Source organism: Rhagoletis zephyria, unplaced genomic scaffold, assembly GCF_001687245.7.
Source record: "Rhagoletis zephyria isolate East Lansing unplaced genomic scaffold, Rhagoletis_zephyria_1.1 Rzeph_scaffold_00003, whole genome shotgun sequence".
Taxonomy (NCBI): domain Eukaryota; kingdom Metazoa; phylum Arthropoda; class Insecta; order Diptera; family Tephritidae; genus Rhagoletis; species Rhagoletis zephyria.
The window spans coordinates 466,772-485,564 of NW_016157087.1; the positions used below are offsets into that span (position 1 = coordinate 466,772).

Sequence of the window (18,793 nt, forward strand, 5' to 3'; positions counted from 1 at the left end):
AGGAAAATTCAACCAATTTCAAAATTTTCTATCAAAATTTTAAATTTTTTGATCAAATTTTTTAGAAATTTTTGGGCATGTTTTTTTATGGCCAATTTAATTTCAGTATAATTAAGTGCAAGTTCGAAGTTGTGCGCTTTCTGCGATATAACAAGTAATTTTTAGCAAAAAAAACCGACTTCAAGTCTCATATAAGAAAAAAAATATATATATATATCTCTTGATCCACTGATCGGATCTTAACGAGATTAGTATGGGACTACCTCTGAGACACTACCTTTCCGGTGCAAAAAGAATTATCGAAATCGGTTGACGTGGTCCAAAGTTATGCGGTAACATACATAAAAAAAATAAATAAAAATAAATAAAAAAAATTAAAAAATATACCGACGAACTGATAACCTCCTCCTTTTTTGGAAGTCGGTTAAAAAATACGAGTATTTTAGAACATACGTACATAAGTATTTTGTGTGGATGAAAATGCGAAACGCCTTCAATCAAAAAAATTCTCAAAAACGTTCACTTTTTGTACTGAAATTGAATGAGTAATAAAACTTCATACCCAAACATTTTCTGTCAGCCTGGCAGGGTGAGAAGGTTGAAAAACTTATTTCTGAAGAAGCGTTACTAGCTGAAGTGTGGCCAGAATGCCAAAAACTTTGTTAACTAATGGAAAAGGATATTCGTCGCAGTTACCAATAACTTAACGTTGCACACAGGAGTACATATTTGTATAATAAGACCAGTCAAAATTCAGATTTATCCACTTTAATAAAATTCTCTTTAAAAATTTTATTTCTCAGGCTATATAACCGATCTATCAGTTGGAAGGATTTTTGACTACGGCAAATAGAACATAGCCTTTACGTGATAATTTTTTTTCTGCGCTTTCAATAGCTGTATTTGTTTCTTTCGTTATTATGTGTTGTATGGACCAATCTTAACTTAAAAATATAAGAAAATGAATGCGGAAAAGTGCGCTCGATACTGAAATGCTTTCATCGGACCTGAGTACCGAGATTAACTGAATTATATGTTCTCAAATTTCAGTGCCCTCGGTAAAGGTTTAGAAGGACTATGACACTTTTTTATATGTTTAAGTGTTTTAGTTAATTTAAATTAAGAAAGCATTAAAATTTTAGAAACTGAAAACGCTACAAAATTCGCAATTATTCGTAAATGAGAGCTAATCTGAAAAAAATGGAGAGCATTTCCGGACCGCCGATCTAAATATGCTCTAGAAATATGAATGGCGTTTTTGAATTTTTCTGAAGAAGATTTTTTTTTTAAAACCTCTAACATTCGATAGATAAATATATCACGAAAATGAACCTAAGATAAATGTAATTAGCAGAGGATGTATTTTATGGATTTAGCTTTCCCTGATTCCATATATACTCATTTGATGTTGCCTTTTTTGCCTTTTCTACCTTTAAAAAAGTAATTATAGCGAGGAATAAAAATCCGGAGGGGGAGGGCTAATATTATGGGTGGGCTTTAGATTGCTAACCCCAGAGTTCAGCATTAAGGAAAATATGGGAGGTAGATGGGGGTCTAATAGTTCCCTGTATGAAGTTTCAAAGCGCGCAACTTTATAGTTTTTAAGTAATTTGTTATTAAAGTTTGTAATTTTCACCAACTTATATTGGGCTATTTCACAATATATAATGCACTTTCCACTAAATTTACACGTTATTTACACTCAATATATGCGCAGTTAGAGTGTGCACGTTCAAACAAATAAATACTTTTAGTATATTACAGCTTTTTTATAAAAAATTGATTGTTGTTTAATTTTATGAGAGCACATGCAGAATATGTGGAAATGGCCGCAGGACTGTGTTGCCATATCTAAAAAAACCAAGAGTGGAAAGCAAGACCAAAAGAGAATACGATTAAAAGGAAAATACGATAAGGTTCTTTTGTTCAGATAAAAATAAATAGTAGGGGGATTGGGGTCATATTCCCCTCTTCCGGCAACACAGAAAGAAGAATTCTACGTAGTGAGGGTTATAATCCCTAAGTGCGGCCGAAGGCCGCCTACGCAGAAAGGTGTTCTATGCAAAAGGTGTTCGGCCCCTTTTCTTTGTTAACACTGAAAGGAGAATTCTACTGCCTGAGAGTTATAATCCCTAAGTGCGGCCGAAGGCCGCCTACGCAGAAAGGTGTTCTATGCAAAAGGTGTTCGGCCCCTTTTCTTTGGCAACACAGAAAGGAGAATTCTACTGCCTGAGGGTTATAATCCCTAAGTGCGGCCGAAGGCCGCCTACGCAGAAAGGTGTTCTATGCAAAAGGTGTTCGGCCCCTTTTCTTTGGCAACACAGAAAGGAGAATTCTACTGCCTGAGGGTTATAATCCCTAAGTGCGGCCGAAGGCCGCCTACGCAGAAAGGAATTCTACGCTAAAATACTGTGGACGTAAGTAAAAATTATTATTTATGTTATGTTTTTGTTCCACAGAGATTTGTGACCCCTTTTAATGGGTACCACTGTGGATTGTACTGTTAGTTTTATTCAAAGTAATGTTTCTTTCTCTGCTTTGGTATTATATTCTTTTCAATTATTTCGGCGTCGTTTGTGAGCTCTGGGTTTTGTATATAATTAATTATTTTAAACTAAAATGACTAATGATCAAGCAGGTATGTTTTTAAAGTTTTAAGTGCTTATATTTATACATCTAGTAAATATTTATCGTATTATTTAAAGATTTCGATACGCCCTCCACTAGCCGTGGTGTTCATCCACGAAATGCGACTGTGCTGTGCGTCGCTGAAGTACGCGGAATGTGGAGCCTTCTAAAGGTATCAAAGGCTTTTGATACGCGCGAAAAATGTACCGCTTTCGCAGAGGCACAGGGTCTAATTTTGACCAGAAGATTATGCCGTACGCATAAAATTCCAATGACGGTTTCACCATTGGGTAATAAAACGGTCGGCAGCTTTCGATGCCGCAAAGGGAGCTGCCGTTCAAGATCGGGCGTTTCTAGGGCCACTGGTACGTGGTTTGAAAATGCTAAGCTTCCACTACCAGACATTTTTTATCTAATGTACGCCTACGCTTCGCACTGGAACCAGGCTGAAGTTCGAAAAGAAGGTATTACCGAGGGAACCGTTTTGTCTAGCGCCACCATCTGCGATTGGTACAACTACTGTCGTGAGGCAACTGTTTTGTATCAAGTCGATCAGCAGGAGGTGTTAGGCAAAATTGGGGGCCCGTTAGAATTGTTCAGATCGACGAGAGAAAGTTCGGGAAGCGAAAATACCACAAAGGTACAAAAAATTTATTTTAAAACCATATTCTTTAATTTATATTTTGTTTTAGGCAGGAGAGTGGAAGGCCATTGGGTCTTAGAGATGGTTGAGGACGGCAGCGACGATCTGAGGTTGGAAGTCTGCCCAGAAAATGTCCGGTCTGCTGAGGTGCTCATACCCCTCATTCAAAAACATGTGGCCGAGGGTACAATTATTTGTACCGATTTTTGGAAGGCGTACGATTGCCTAGCGGACCACGGGTATGAGCACAGAAAAGTAAACCACAGCGATCCGGATAACCCCTTTGTGGCAGACGACGGCACGCATACGCAAAGGATCGAATCACAATGGCGTGTGATTAAAAGGTTTTTCAACCGAGACAACTATAATAATCCTCATAATTTTACGGATAAAATTATAGAATATCTTTGGCGCAAAACAATTGCTCGTAAGCATGAGGACCCTTTCCTCAAACTTATTGACGCACTTAAATATACATATAAGCCTTAAAAATGTGTTTCAGTATTTTATGGGGGAATATTACCCCAATCCCCCTACTATTTATTTTTATCTGAACATAAGAACCTTGTCGTATTTTCCTTTCAATCGTATTTTCTTTTGGTCTTGCTTTCCACTCTTTGTTTTTTAGATATGGCAACACAGTCCTGCTGCCATTTGCACATAGTCTGCATGTACTCTCATAAAGTTAAACAGCAATCAATTTTTCATAAAAAAGCTGTAATATACTAAAAGTATTTATTTGTTTGAACGTGCACACTCTAGATGCGCATATATTGAGCGTAAATAACGTGTAAATTTAGTGGAAAGTGCATTATATATTGTGAAATAGTCCCATACAAGTTGGTGAAAATTACAAACTTTAATAACAAATTACTTAAAAACTATAAGGTTGCGCGCTTTAAAACTTTACATACACCCCCTTGAGAACCCCCTCTACCCTCCCCTATTTTCCTTAATTCCGTAATCGGGGGTTACCATTCTAAAATTTTCCCAATATTATTAACCATTTAAAAGTTATGAAAAAAAAACTTTTGTTAAATTTCGTTGTTTTCTATGGGCAATTACACCGACAAAGATTCAATAAATCACCTGTTCTCACTTTTTAAACACTATTAAAATATATAATTTAACTTATTTATTAAACAAACACATAGTTTTATCAACCTAAGATAGATAATTTTGTTACTAAAAAGAATTGCGAACTGAAACGCGAGATTCCAAAATAGCTATAGTGCTGCCACTGTATTAGTATTTCGTAATAATTCACTTTTCCTTACAAGGTGTGTGCAGTGTTCAATGCTTTTCGGTATCTTCTTTCGTTTAATATATATATAAATAATAAAAAATTTTAATAAAAAATCGCGCGATGAAATGTGAAATAAAGTGGCAATACCAGCAATTTGAGGTTATAATAATTTTGGCAGGCGCAAAGTTTGTTTACTCTGTTTTATTAACGAAATATATAAAATAAAAGTGAATAAATGATTTGGTTTGCATAAAATAATAACCGGAGACGTTTTGATAGTGTTTTAAAAGTGGAAACTGGTGATTTAGTGCATTTTTGACGTGGTAATTGCTCATAGAAAACAACGAAATTTAACAAAAGTTTTTTGTTTATAACTTTTAAATGGTTAATAATATTAGCCCTCCCCCTACAGATTGTTAATAGGGGGGTCCGAAACGCGTCGTTTGGTACCCCTCCCGGACCTTTCTTAGGGGTTGTTACCCTATACTAGAGAATTACCTTTATAAATAATCTTATGTGTGATTGAATATTAAAATTTCTCGTTAGATGTAATTTATTTAACCTAAATTTTACTTTTCGTCATGCCGAAACGAATGCAGGACGGCTCGACTTCTGCACACTTCCACGCCCTGCATAAGTCACCAGCTAATAAACACTTTCTACTCATAACACATTTTCTGGCCATTCTTTGGCAACTACACACTTCCGCAAATGTTTCTGCAGCGATATATTGTATAAACGTTTGTGTTTAATACAATTTGCACGAATTTTAGCACGAAATCATTCATTTTCAATTATTTCCTTTTGAAATGACAAACAATTTTTATTTCCAACACAAAAAAGTAAACAAATGGCGATTTCCAAACGGCAAGCGCCTTATATTACATTTACATTGGACCCAAATGCGTGATTTGAAATCATTTGAAGGCGTTTACATCGCTTGATTCGCATTTCGTTTGACCTCCCATTAATTGAAAACGGAAAAGAAAAACAAAATGAATGTAAACAAACACTGCACGCTTTATATTTTTTGCATATGTTTTGGACATATAAGAGGCAATTATTCTTTGCACTAACTAAAAATGAGCGAATTGATGCGTAAATTAACAATTTTTATACACAAATACCAAAAATTTATTTGTTACGTTGAGTTTGTTTTGATTTGAAAAGTTCAAAATGTCAGAAACAAAGAAAAGCTTTTGGAGAGCTTTTGTTTTTGAGTGTGTTCAATAAAATAGTTCAGCAATTGGAACGCATTTGCTTCGTAATTTTGATTAAATGCGTTGAAATGCTTCATTTTGGAAATGCGAATTTGTATGGAGAAATTCTCGTCCAAATGACGCATTTGGGCCAGTGTAATTTCGATTCATGAAACTTTTATGATTAAGTGAAAAACTAAGGCACTCCGCACATTAAACGCCTCGTTCCGGCATACTAAAGTATGAAGCTTTTATGCCGAACACATGTACTTCAATGAAGCTCTGTATATTACGATTCATAATCATGTTTTCGCCTAATCATAAAAGCTTCATGAATCGAAGCGCCCAACATTGTAAGGCGCTTGCCGTTTTAAAATCATCATTTGTTTACTTTTTTGTGTTGAAAATAAAAAATATTTGTCATTTCAATAGGAAATATTGAAAGTTAATGATTTTGTGCTAAAACTCGTGCCAATTGTATTAAACCATAAGCGGTTATGCAATATTTTATAGCAGAAATATTCGCGGAAGTGTTTCACTAAGAAAGAACGGCCAGAAAATGTGTAGTGTATGCCACCAGGGCCTTTTCAGGGCGCGCAAGTGTTCAGAAGTGGAGTCGTCATACATTCGTTTCGGCATGACGAAACGTCTGCTCTACTATGATTAGGCTCGTAATGTGCGGAGTGCCTAATTATGAATCGTAATGTACAGAGCTTCATTGAAATACATGTGCTCGGTATAAAAGCTTCATACTTTAGTATGCCGAAACGATTACACTACTATGATTAGGCGCTTAATGTGCGGAGTGCCTTCGATTTAATTGACAATAATCACACTACATAACATAGACCTTAAATTTCTACACCGAAAGTACAAATTTGAGATCGATTTTAAGCGATCGTTATTCATATACCCACATACATACACTTAGGTATCTTTTAATGCGGATTTGAATTTATTGCGGTTTATCAAACCATTTGTTCGCTTTATTCATTGTCTCGCTTCTGATAAATAATTTGTCTTTGTATTCTTATATAATTCATGAATTTATTGTGGTATTTTTTTCTGTTTTTGGTTAAAATACAGATCAAATTTTATTTATTTCATTAATGTTCAGATTTACATGAAATAATAAGTGTTAAAGTAAAGAAATAAAATAATTTTTTGCTTAATATTGCCTCACTGGATTTTTTTATGCGGTTTTTTAGAAGTTTTTACATGGAGTATCTGCTTATGCGACTTTCTGAGGAACGATTCAAGTGTATTGCATGCGCCCCACGCTTTTCATTTTAATCTCATTGTTTATAATGACTTTTGCTAAAATTTCAAAATCAAAACCAATTCTATAGGACAAAGAAATATCTATTATTTTTTACTTGTTAGTCCATTTATAAAAGCGTGATATATTAAAAAAAAATTAATTTTATTTATTTTCTTCTTTTTAGTCTTGTCTGCATAAAATTTTGCAATAGATATTGTTTAAGCGACTTATGCATTTCCCGCATTAACTAAGATCAGCGAACACACACACGCACTTGTATATTGCACTCCCGTCCAAAACCAAGTGCAGCGAATAAACACACGCACTTGTGCTTAAGAATAATTCGTTCGTTCTTCATTGGGTATGCATTTTTTAATGCACTTCTCAACTGCCGCAGAACAAAACCTACTAAAGTAGTTAATTGCTGGCACTCTAAATCATGCTCAACTTGCTTGACGCATCAACCCACATGCTCAACACTTCCGCTTGATGCATCACCACTCCTCCGGAGTGGTTTTAAACAGCAAAAGCCAAGCCGCTACAAGCTGTTGGGGCTCTGTATGACTTTCAGCATACAGAGGTGGTACAAGAGCTGCCATTGGCCACCGCGCCTACCCAATTTTTGAACCTAAATAAATAACCAATGCTCAACAATTCCGCTTGATGCATCACCACTCCTCCGGAGTGGTTTTAAACAGCAAAAGCCAAAGCCGCTACAAGCTGTTGGGGCTCTGTATGACTTTCAGCATACAGGGGTGGTAACTGATGGTTATCATTGGCTCCGACGCCTACCCAAAACATTTTTGCTTTAATAAATTTTTATACAAATACATTCATCCTGGTCCTGCCCTCTCCAGTGTTGCCAGAACTTTTTGGACGAACCGGCTAAATTGGCAAATAAAACCGGCTAAAGACGGCTAAAATGTTTCAACTAAATTTCAGATGTTTTATTTAAATAAATCACGAGTAAAAAGACTATTTCTTGGAGAGAAGTTACAAATTCGAGCCGGAAAAAATTTTGCCAGCAAGAATTTGCAATTAGGAAAAACATATGATTAATTTGATATAATTAATTTAGATAATTCCAATGATTTGAAAGGTACTCGGCAAAAAAAAACTGTATTCTTAATCGGAATGCAATCTCAACCAGAGTCGATATAGTAAACCCGACAAATAAATTGAATCGTATGTTGAAGAAAGTCAGACTGACAAGATATATACACGTAGATCCCGTTTTTTGCCCCTCTGAAAGAATTTTAAAAATTCTATACAAATTTCTTTTGTTTGAAATGCAACCATGGACACTAGCTGGCAGAAAAACTTGCAAATTTGCGTTCGTACAAAAAATTGCAAGCTTCTCTACATGAGAAAAAATTTGGGAGCATTTTTTTTTACCAACTGATATTTTGAGTGATAATTCTCGCTGGATTTTCGACGAACAAACCTATTGTCTTCCCTACAAGGCCTTTTCAGACTGACCGATTCTCAATACACTCAAATAGAAACCAATACACATAAAAAACGCTGTAAAAATTTTCCTTCAATTTTAAGCCAGTAAAACAACGACCTTAAGTTAGCATCAACCGAGGCCATATGTTGACAAGGGATGCAAAATCACAGTTACACAAAAGAACTATTCAGATTTTTCAGAAATCCCTTCAATTCTGATGTAAAATATGATGCCAAAAGACTGCAGATCTCCCATTTGGATGACCGGTCATATGACCGGCAGATGTCTCGTAGGATTCCCAGAGAGTTTTGCTTTACATAAAAATTTGTGTTCTTTTATTTTCATTTTGACTCACTTCAGTGTTGGTTCCTTTAATTCACGTTGGCATTCGGTTTTTGGAATTTAAATAAGTTCTCAGCAAAAAAGTTTGTTTAAAAAAATACATATGTGTACATAGCAGAGAGCTGCATGGATACACTCAAATTACATTTTAAGTCACTCGCTTTCTTTTCACATCTGCACATACTCGCACTCATTTATTTCCAAACATAACGTGCGATAGAATTGAAAAAAACATTGTCGGTTGAGTGAGTAATTCACACTATCAAGTGCTCGATTCAAATAACAAGTGCTTGATTTAAAAAACAAGTGCATGGCATAAGTGCTGTAATGAAAGCATCAAAGAAAAATCATTTGAAAAGACAATTTTTGTTAATTTTATTGGTTTCCTAACTGCATTTTATAATGCAAAAATGACAACTGATTAAGGGCATCATCATTTGACAAAAGGTGGCATCTTTTGTCAGAAATAACATTTCCAGCAGAAGAAAAAACTGGCCTGTTCGAGGCAAGTAATAAAAGCGGTATTACTGCCGAACTGATGAAAAATGGCAACATTGTTGCAACTGCCCAACTAATATTACATTGCTAGAAATTCACATAGAACGCGATACTTTAATAATTCGCGCAACAATGCGGTTGTGATTGCAACTCGAACAAGTCCACTCTTCTGACGATGCGCTAGTTGAAGGAGTGGCTATTACTCTACGACTGAGTTTATGCAGCAGCGGCATTTCGCATTTGTGTACCTCCCACCAATTAATTATATCGAAGTCCGTATGAAAATATACCTCAATATTTTTATATCGCCGCAGCTCTGCAGTAGCTTTATCAGTTCTGCTCACAAAGGTAGGTGGTTTAAGAAGACCTGAAAACCGCTCAAAGTTGTCTGAAGGTACCAAAGGTGTATCCGCAATTTGTGGTTCCGTGTAAAAATAAGCGAAATCGGCCCAATTTCATACAACCCTGCCTGACATGAAAATTTTCTCCACGATAAGGCTAGTAGCCATTTCTAACAGATTTTGGGTCGCTTAGTCAAAAATGGAAACATATATACGTATCTGAAATTTAAGAAAACAAGGCAAATAGCAAAATCGGCTAAAAACGGCTAATTTTTTTCTGCAAAACGGCTAACAAATCGGCTGCCGGCTAAATCGAAATTTCTCCGGCTGTTTGCCATCGCAACCGGCTAAATCTAGCCGGAAAACGGCTAAAATGGCAACACTGGCCCTCACACTGAGTTATTCAGATATTAAAATAATTCAACGATATTAATAGATTGGTGCTTACACATATGAATACGGCAAACCCCGTTAAAAACACCTTAAAAGGCCTTCAAACGCCTCAAAACGGCCACTGAAGCTCAAATCAGCCAACTGGGTCCCAAATGGTACGAAAATAACTAGTTTCGGATTAGTCCCAAAATGATGCCCAAATAGGCCCTGACTAGTCTTATACCGCTTACCAACTGGGCCCCAAAGGCTAGTTACCAACTGGGCCCAAACTGCTTACCAACTAGGCCCCCCGTACCACAAGTCACTCCACCAAATTCACCCACTTGAAATTTTACTACTACCGAAACCAAAGATATATACACATCCATAATTCAACGAAATGCTGATCCATAAGTATTGTATTTTATCAGACTTTGCTTACCCTGCAGGGAAACCCCGGACTAGTGAATAAAATTTCTAATTCCATACAAGATCTTTATCGCCAAAAACAAACCATTCCGATAGTAACTAGATCCCCACCCGTTCAAAATCAGCGAAATGTGGTACTCTTAAAAAAGCTATTTTATTTCGCTTTTTTCATTAGAAATCTATATCTAAAGCATTTGCGCGTCTAACGGAATTGATCGTGCCCAACTATAATTATCTAACATCTGCAAGACTATTTTTTGTTAATGCTATTCGCACCTGGAACTCGATTCCATCTCATATTCGTAATAGTTTGAACATAAGCAACTTTAAGAGTGTTTTGTATTCTTATTTTCGTTAAAATGCTATTTCATATCCAAAGTTATACCCTTTCCTTTGAGGCTCGCTATCTAGTTAGGTATAGGGTAATCAATACATTATTCTTATGTTTTTCCTTTTGCTCCACCTGTGATTCTCTATAGAGTTTTGTAAGTTTTTGTTGTTCCTGTTTTTGACTTATATATTACTTAAATTTAAACATTAACATATTGTAATTCTTTATTATAAGTTACAGTTGTACTCTAAAAGATCATTGGGATCTTATTGTGCTAATGTTATATTTTATAATAAATGAAATGAAAAATTAAATAAAGTGACGAATTTAGAACTGGTTTGGGATTATAGAAAAAGAGATGCAGCGGGGGCTTGTTTACTTTACATAAATGTGTGTTTGGCGGCTTTTTCGTTCAAATGCACTTTCATTCTGCACTTCGCAGATGCTTTTTCATAGTTTGGTAATACAAAACAAAAGTTTGTGTTAACATTTTAACATCTTGGGACTAACCAATAACAGCGAGCAACTCTGCAAAGTCAGCTATAGCCAAGATATGTAAAACTACATTTCTTACAATCATTCAAACAAAATTAATTTCAAATTGAAAAAAAAAATTCTTTGAAAATAATTTAAAATCACACACGGAAGAACCGAAAAGATTGAAAAATCATGATACTTTTTTCTTTCGTATGTCGATTTTATAACTGGTTCGGAACTACCGAAAAGGGGATGCAGCGGGGGGCAATGAACCTTCCTGGATATTGGCAGTTGATTGCAGACAAAAGAGATTTATCGCGCACCAGTACTGCTTGTAAATGTACTATAAGCGCGCAGTTCAGAACCAGAGATTTCCCCACAGGGTATATTCTCTTTCAAAAAACGCACATACATATATGTATGTACATATATGGGGCGTTCCATACCAAAATCGACGCGGTTCACACTTCATGTGTTTGATTTGTTTAAAATTTTTAATAATATACTTAAATATTGCGCAATACTCGGAGCTACCATTGTGATTTTTTTCATTTTTTTTATGAGATGGCATATTTTTAAAAACTATTTTTTTATAAAAAAATTTGTATGTGAAAATTTTTAAAGAAACCAAAATTTAAAAAATACTTCTTTTCATAAGGAATTTTTATGTGAGTAAGTGTGATATTTTTCGAATTTGTTCCTCGCCCCGTTCTCGAGATATATGGAAAACTATTAAATCGATTTGTTTTTGTTTTTGTGCTGTAAAGTTTTTAAAAATGTATTAATCAAGCTCAAATTTAATATTTATTAATTATTTATGATTGTCCATCAACCCTAAAAATTTACATACATACGAGCACCAATTAATTTCATTTAAAGAAATGGCGTGTCGTCCATTTCCGCTGTAACGTGTGTAGTGCATATTTTTAGGCGCAACATGTAACTTCTTTTGGCGAGGCGACACCTACCTCTAGAGTACAGGGCTGAATATAAATTCATTCAACAACAACAAATGTTTTTGATAAACATTTTAACCGACTTCCAAAAAATGAGGAGGTTATCAGTTCGTCGGAATAATTTTTTTATTTTTATTTTTATTTTTATTTTTTATATATATTTTTTATATTTTTTTTATGTATGTTACCGCATAACTTTGGACAACGTCAACCGATTTCGGAAACTCTTTTTGCATCTGAAAGGTAGTGTCTCAGAGGTGGTCCCATACTAATCTGGTTAAGATACGATCAGTGGATCATGAGAGATATATATATATATATTTTTTTTTTATATGAGAATTGAAGACAGTTTTTTTTTGCTAAAAATTACTTGCATAATAACAAATAGTAGGAGATCCGACAAGGGCACGACCTTCACCCAAATGTTTAATGGATGAAATCTACTTTGTATGAAGCAAGGCACATTAAACAGGTAGTATCAGTAGAGCAAAAACAACATTTGCGTGTATTTTGTTGTTGCTTCTGGTATCGAAAGTGTCAAAAACTGTTCTGAATTTGTTCTTCTAAATCAAAGCGTGCCATGTGAAATACAAAAAATTATAAAAAATAAAAAATTGAAATTGGAAAAAATAAAAATTGATGCAACTTTCTTTCCTAGTAAATTTGTTTGCTTCTCGAAGCATTGATCCATCCTTTACAAGGGCCAGTAATCAGCGGTTGTGCTGCTGAGTTGGGCGAACGTTCCAAAAGCTGCTATTCAATCGCTTGTTTTGTATGGAAAAAGGTTTCACATGCAAATGGATTTTAACAATTCAGAATTTTTGTGAGAAAAAATTAAAAATATTTGACATTTTCGAGACCAAATAATTTGAAAATAAATCAAATCAGCTGCTCTACTGATACTACCTGTTCAATGTACCTTGGTATGAAGTTTAACGTGTTGTGAAATATTTCGGGAGTGGGTTATCTGCAACAATCCTGGCCAGGATATTTTTAATTAAACATTCAAAAATTATATTTTTTTATTTTGCACTCTTTTTTTTAATGAATCAATTACATATATACCAATCGAAAGCATAAATCCTTTATAATGTGTTAAACATATGATTGAAAATTACTAGTATTACCTACCTGTTCATACCTGCCAACCCGATGGGTAGGCCAGGGAAAAAAATAGACAAGCCAACGTTTTCACGTTCTATAGGCTTAATACTATCGATATTGCTCACTAACGAAATTAGTAAAAAATTTAAAAAATTACAATTTTTGAATATTTAATTAAAAATATCCTGACCAGGATTTTTTCAGCCAACCCACTAGCGAAATTTTTATTAACAGGTTAAATTTCATACAAAATAGATTTCATCCATTAAACAGATGGGTGAAGGTCGTGCCTTTGTCGGATCTTACACTAAAAAGAAAAACATAAAAAAATAACATTACAAAGCAAATAATCATTCAAGAATATATCACTTATTTATATACATACATAAATATGTATTAAGAGCAGTATGTCGCCTATGCATACATATCATTGCAATACCTTGTTCCATAGTCCTTTTCTTATTCAATGTTAAAAAATAAAAAATAGTTTATTCAAAATCACATTTTTTAGTTGTACTCATAATTGTAAAAATATGCAGTTTCTGCCGAGTATAAAGGTATTGTATTGAATACAATTTGTTAATAAACAGTAAACGTAGATTTTTAATGATAAAAGTATTTTTGTAACGTAAACAATTTAACAATCCAGTGAAAAGAACCCGAAGGATTCAAGGACAATCATAACAATACTTTTAGTAACGACATTTTAGCATTCTTTGGCCATTTCCCTTTCGTTTATTTCATGTCCCTTATTTTTTTATGAAAATATAACTCGTTATCTAACAAAAACCATGTTAGTAAAAATTTCAGACTTTTTCTTTAAACCTTCTGAGTATGCAGTTTTGTATCCCATTCAATTTTATTTTAATGAAGTGCAAATAATAAGTAACTAGGACTTACTATTGATTTTTGGAAATTTTTTTTCGTGGAAGGTGTTGCAGATTTTATCCATAGAAAAAAAATTCAAACAAACTTTGTTTGGAAGAAAATGCGTGAACTGAACAAAAAATTGTCAAAAATCAACACTTATCTAGCTATCTTAGCTTATCTTGCACTTTATTATACTAAAATTTAAAAAACTGCGTACTCAAATAAATTCTAAAAAATCTGACTGAACAGTTTGAAATTTTGATGAACATTTGTTAAAATTGCGGAAAAAGTAAACAGAATCGGCTAAGAATCGGCCAAAAACAGCCTATGCCGATGCCGATTATTCGGTAGGACTCTAGTGGTAGTCATGAATAGAGTGCGCAGCAAAAAAAAAAATATACATATCTCATTGTATCCAGATTGTCCAAATTGTTTAAATAAACAGCGCAATTTCTGAAGAAAAAATCGCCAAAAATGGCCAATTTTTTTTTTAATAAAATTCATAAAATCGATTTAACAAATCTTTTATTTTAAAAATGAGATCTTCTTATAATATAGTTTTTAAAACCAAAAACAAATATGATACCTTCAGCGGGTAATAATAAATAACATAGATCACTTATGTATATAATAGTGATGTACAAACAATTTTCTTTAAAAATACGCATACTTTTTAAAAATATTTGTTTCAACACATTTTGCAATAGGACTGCGCAATTATTAAATTTATTATTCATATTAATTGATTAATCGCACAATCCGCTTTAAAGAGCTCGGCGCAAAAAATAAAATAAAAACCTATAATAAGGCGAGATTAGCTATTTCCACAATTTTTTTAAAACACCTGTAGTGTATGAATTATTTACATTTCTGTTGTTGTCATATATTGAGGTATTCAACCTTGATAACATACTGTTTGATATTGGAAACGTTTTGCAGCAGAAACTATTAGCCTTCTTAAAAAACTTTATTCGAACTACACACACTTTATTCCAACCTCATCCTATTTCGAATCTTAGTTTATGTTGAATTCATTACAGAAAAAATGCGTTCAACAAAGCATGTGAGTGCGGCATGGATAATAATATGAATTTACTTATATTTCCAAACATTTTACTGCCTTTTGAGGTTTTCACTCCGTAAGCAATTATCCAAAATTATTCAGAGTCGGATGGAATGGTTCTGAGAAAAGTTATTCCATGGGAAAGTTAAAAGATTTAAATATTCAGTTTCCGCTGCTTTTCCTTCCTTCAAAGTCAAATAGTGAATTGGCAGGTCCCTGAAACTCGCCCTCTTGAGATTCACATACTTTTATGGTGACAAAATTAAAGGGTTTTTTAAAAGTATTTAATTGACTAGGTAATCGTTGCAAAAGTTCTTCGATTGGGGTGATTAAACATTTTTAACAGTTTTTTAATATGCTTCTTTAGTCAAGTTTATCACGCGGTTCATTGGCCTCTTCTGTAAAATTATCGTGGAAAACTAAGTTTTGTATATTTTTATAATTGCAACAAATTTATTTGATGGGAAAAAATCGCCAATGGCGATTTCCTAAACTTTTACGCGCAAATATCTAAAAAAAAAAAATCGCCAAATTGGCGCGAAATCGCCAAATCTGGACACTCTGGTAACCACACAACTTTTCAACAGGTCTTAAGAGAGTTTATGTATTTACCGCCCGTGAAAATGCACTTACATAAAGTAAATAGTATCACCAATATATTTATATGTACCCACCCAGCAAAATATCCGAAAACGTACCCGAAAATGGAAACAATTTCGTATAAAAACCTGATGTTTCGTCCGTTTTCCTATTCCGTTTTCGGACGTATTTCAGATCAATTCCCCCACTTAAGTGTTCATTCGAAACGTATGTGTAGAAAACTATCGAAAATGGTTGTAAAACGGATGCGCTTTCGGCTGTTTTCCTGAAATTTGTCTGATTAAATTTTTCGTTGAAAACGATTTCATTATGAACATCACAGAAACTTTTTCATAGATACAGGAAACCAAACAAAAACCAAATTTAAGAATCAGCAATTATTTCAATTTGAATAACTACTTTTAATGTGTTGCTTCTGACGGAATTCGAACCTGGAACCTCCTGAAAGCTAACACGTTTTCTGAACATTTCCGGAAACGAAAAAGTACGTTTCTCTGCTGGCTGGGTATGAACGTATGTATGTATGTACCCAATAGGAAATCGAAGCACGTAATAATGCATTACCAGCAACTTACTCTTCACCCGGCGGTGCTTACCACTTCCCTGCCGAATTTCTCCTTTATCAAAGGCATAGCCATATTATGGCAGAAGGAATTTAGAACGCACATTTGGTATCAAAAATATTTCTTAACCGCGTTACCAAATAATGTACGTGGAATTTAGAGCAATCGATCGGAGTAGTTCGACGTTCGGTATTACATATCTTTGGCGGCACATTGTTTTACATCTTACTAAGTAAGATGTAATCGGAGGTATTCAATTTGTGATTTACTAATAAATAGCATTAGTCATGATAACAATTTTGGTATTAAAATCTGTAAGAAAATATGGATTATTTCGCAAGATACTTTTACCTAACTTCCAACTGGGTATGTACATATCGTCGTTTAAAGTATAAAACCGCGTATCGTCATTCTGCAAAACTGCGTAACTGGCATTAGCTGCCAGAAATTGGATTTGCTCACACAAGCTCTTGGCTCAATCCTTATCCATTCGTCCTGAAATATACTGGCCACGTATGCGATTGCTTTATAAAAAAGATAACCATTTTGAAATATGAGTGTTTTTACTCTCTAGAAGATAATTTACATAATTCACATACGCGGTTTTGCATTTTGTTGATACGCGGTTTTGTACTTTAAACGGCGATATGTACTATACATGTACATACATATTTCCATACATAAATTTTATATTTGCAAAGCTTTAACCTCTTCAAATCGTGCAGCAAATCGAACTGTGTAGTAAAATATTAAATAGCGCTATTTTGAAGTGGTACTAGTCCGCAATGACAACACAATTGGGTTGTTCACACTTGCCTGGTTATCAGGTTATCTGGTTATATTTTTTATTCAGTTTACAACAATAAATTACACTACAGAATTATAATTTTTAACCAGATAACCTGATAAACAGGCAAGTGTGAACAACCTAAATGTTTTCAAATATTTAAGCTGCTTGTGGATTTTCTACCCAGGTCCGACAGGTTTTACTTTTTTACCATTTGGTATTTGTTTAAATGTGCGATGTATCATTACCATTTCCTATAAAACAATACAGAGCGCAAAATTGCCTATGTTTGTAAAAGTGAAGAAGAAGGAGCTGGTTATATGCGTAGTTGTCCTTTCGCACGAATATCATTTGATGATGGAGCGAAAACTTTGAGAGAAAATGGGAAATGTAATTTTTCGCAATGAATCATTTATCCCCAACGTAATACGAATAGTGGTAATATGAGCAGCTTGAGCCTTTGTTAGCGCCTGTGAAATGTCATAGGTACTCACATCAAAGCATATACATACATACTACATACAGTATGTACATATCTGTGGCATTTTATTAAATCAACTTATCTCGCGATAGACCATTTGCCCTTTAAAGCAATATTTCATTGGGTTCCCAAACAATATTTTAACGATTAACTAGCAATAGGTGAAGTTTAAGATGCCCTCTTAATAGAAGCTTAAAAAAAATATATATAATTTTTTAATTCAAAATCAAACCTTCTAAAATCTCTTAAGTTGTTTTAATAAAATAAGCATGCATGATTATTTAAATTTACCCAGCCCAAACAGACTCAAATAGTATGTAAGTACATACATACATACATACATACATATGTACATATGTGCATATGCTTTAATGTATGTACATACATTCATAAATATATATGTAAATGCCTTTGCATTAATTATTATGACGCTTAAACTGCGTACATATATAAATAAAGTATGTAAATACTTACAACCCACACACTTAACGCAGATCTATTGCTTACCTTTCTTTCTAACTTGATCTCAATTTTTTTGGAATTTAAAATTAAATCAAAAGTGCAAGTACTTCTTCACACTAAATAAATATCGTTTTTCTCGTCTAAAGGGATATTTTACATATATCACTGCCGCTACTTAATACGAATATTTTTCAAAATTTTCGCACAATCAACACGACTTTCACACATCCTATTTTTCATAACTTATAATAACTCGCATAATTAAAACATAATACACTGTTTAAACGCAATATTCTGTCACTCCCCTCACTGCATTTCGTTTGCTCGTAGCCAACTCACTTCGAGATTTGGCGAGATATCGATTTTGTACAACGTTTTATGCTAGGAATTTAAAGTTCGCTTCTTTTTTATTGTTTCACAAATGTGGAGTATTTTACGTGTAGCAGCTTTTTATGTATGTACATTCATTTAACTAATCTATAACTGCTTTGTTTCACTACGAAAATGATATAGACTTTATGCGTTAAGTATTTAAAACTTTTAGCACATTTTATAAATGCATTTTAGTCGCGTTTTCTTCTTAATATTTACAACAATGCAAAAGTACTGTTTCCACTTATAACTATGAATATGTGTCAAAGCGAGAAAACGAAGATACCAGTAATCCTTTTCGGCGGCTACGAAATAGCG

At 33.9% G+C, this 18,793-nt stretch overlaps 2 protein-coding genes across 3 annotated transcripts in view; one reads left to right on the plus strand and one right to left on the minus strand.

Annotated features, from left to right (window-relative positions):
• Positions 1-18,793, minus strand: part of LOC108368654 (uncharacterized) — a 39,875-nt gene extending 21,082 nt beyond the window's left edge. The window contains exon 1 of one of the 2 annotated variants that reach the window (XM_017623653.1): positions 18,443-18,793. The gene's annotated coding sequence lies outside the window, so the exon portion shown is untranslated. Of the gene's footprint in view, positions 1-18,148 lie in introns of both variants that reach the window. The other variant, XM_017623580.1, reaches the window with a different exon arrangement.
• LOC108367854 (uncharacterized) lies at positions 2,620-3,923 on the plus strand. The gene is made up of 3 exons (XM_017622584.1): positions 2,620-2,638; positions 2,706-3,209; positions 3,321-3,923. The coding sequence occupies exons 1-3, from the start codon at positions 2,620-2,622 to the stop codon at positions 3,758-3,760; spliced, it is 963 nt and encodes a 320-aa protein (XP_017478073.1). The 3' UTR covers positions 3,761-3,923.

What these genes read in the sequence shown, in the direction of transcription:
- LOC108367854 (XM_017622584.1), top strand. An exon ending in GGTGTTAGGCAAAATTGGGG is followed by an intron (nt 3,210 to 3,320) that starts GCCCGTTAGAAT and finishes ATTTTGTTTTAG; the next exon opens with GCAGGAGAGTGGAAGGCCAT.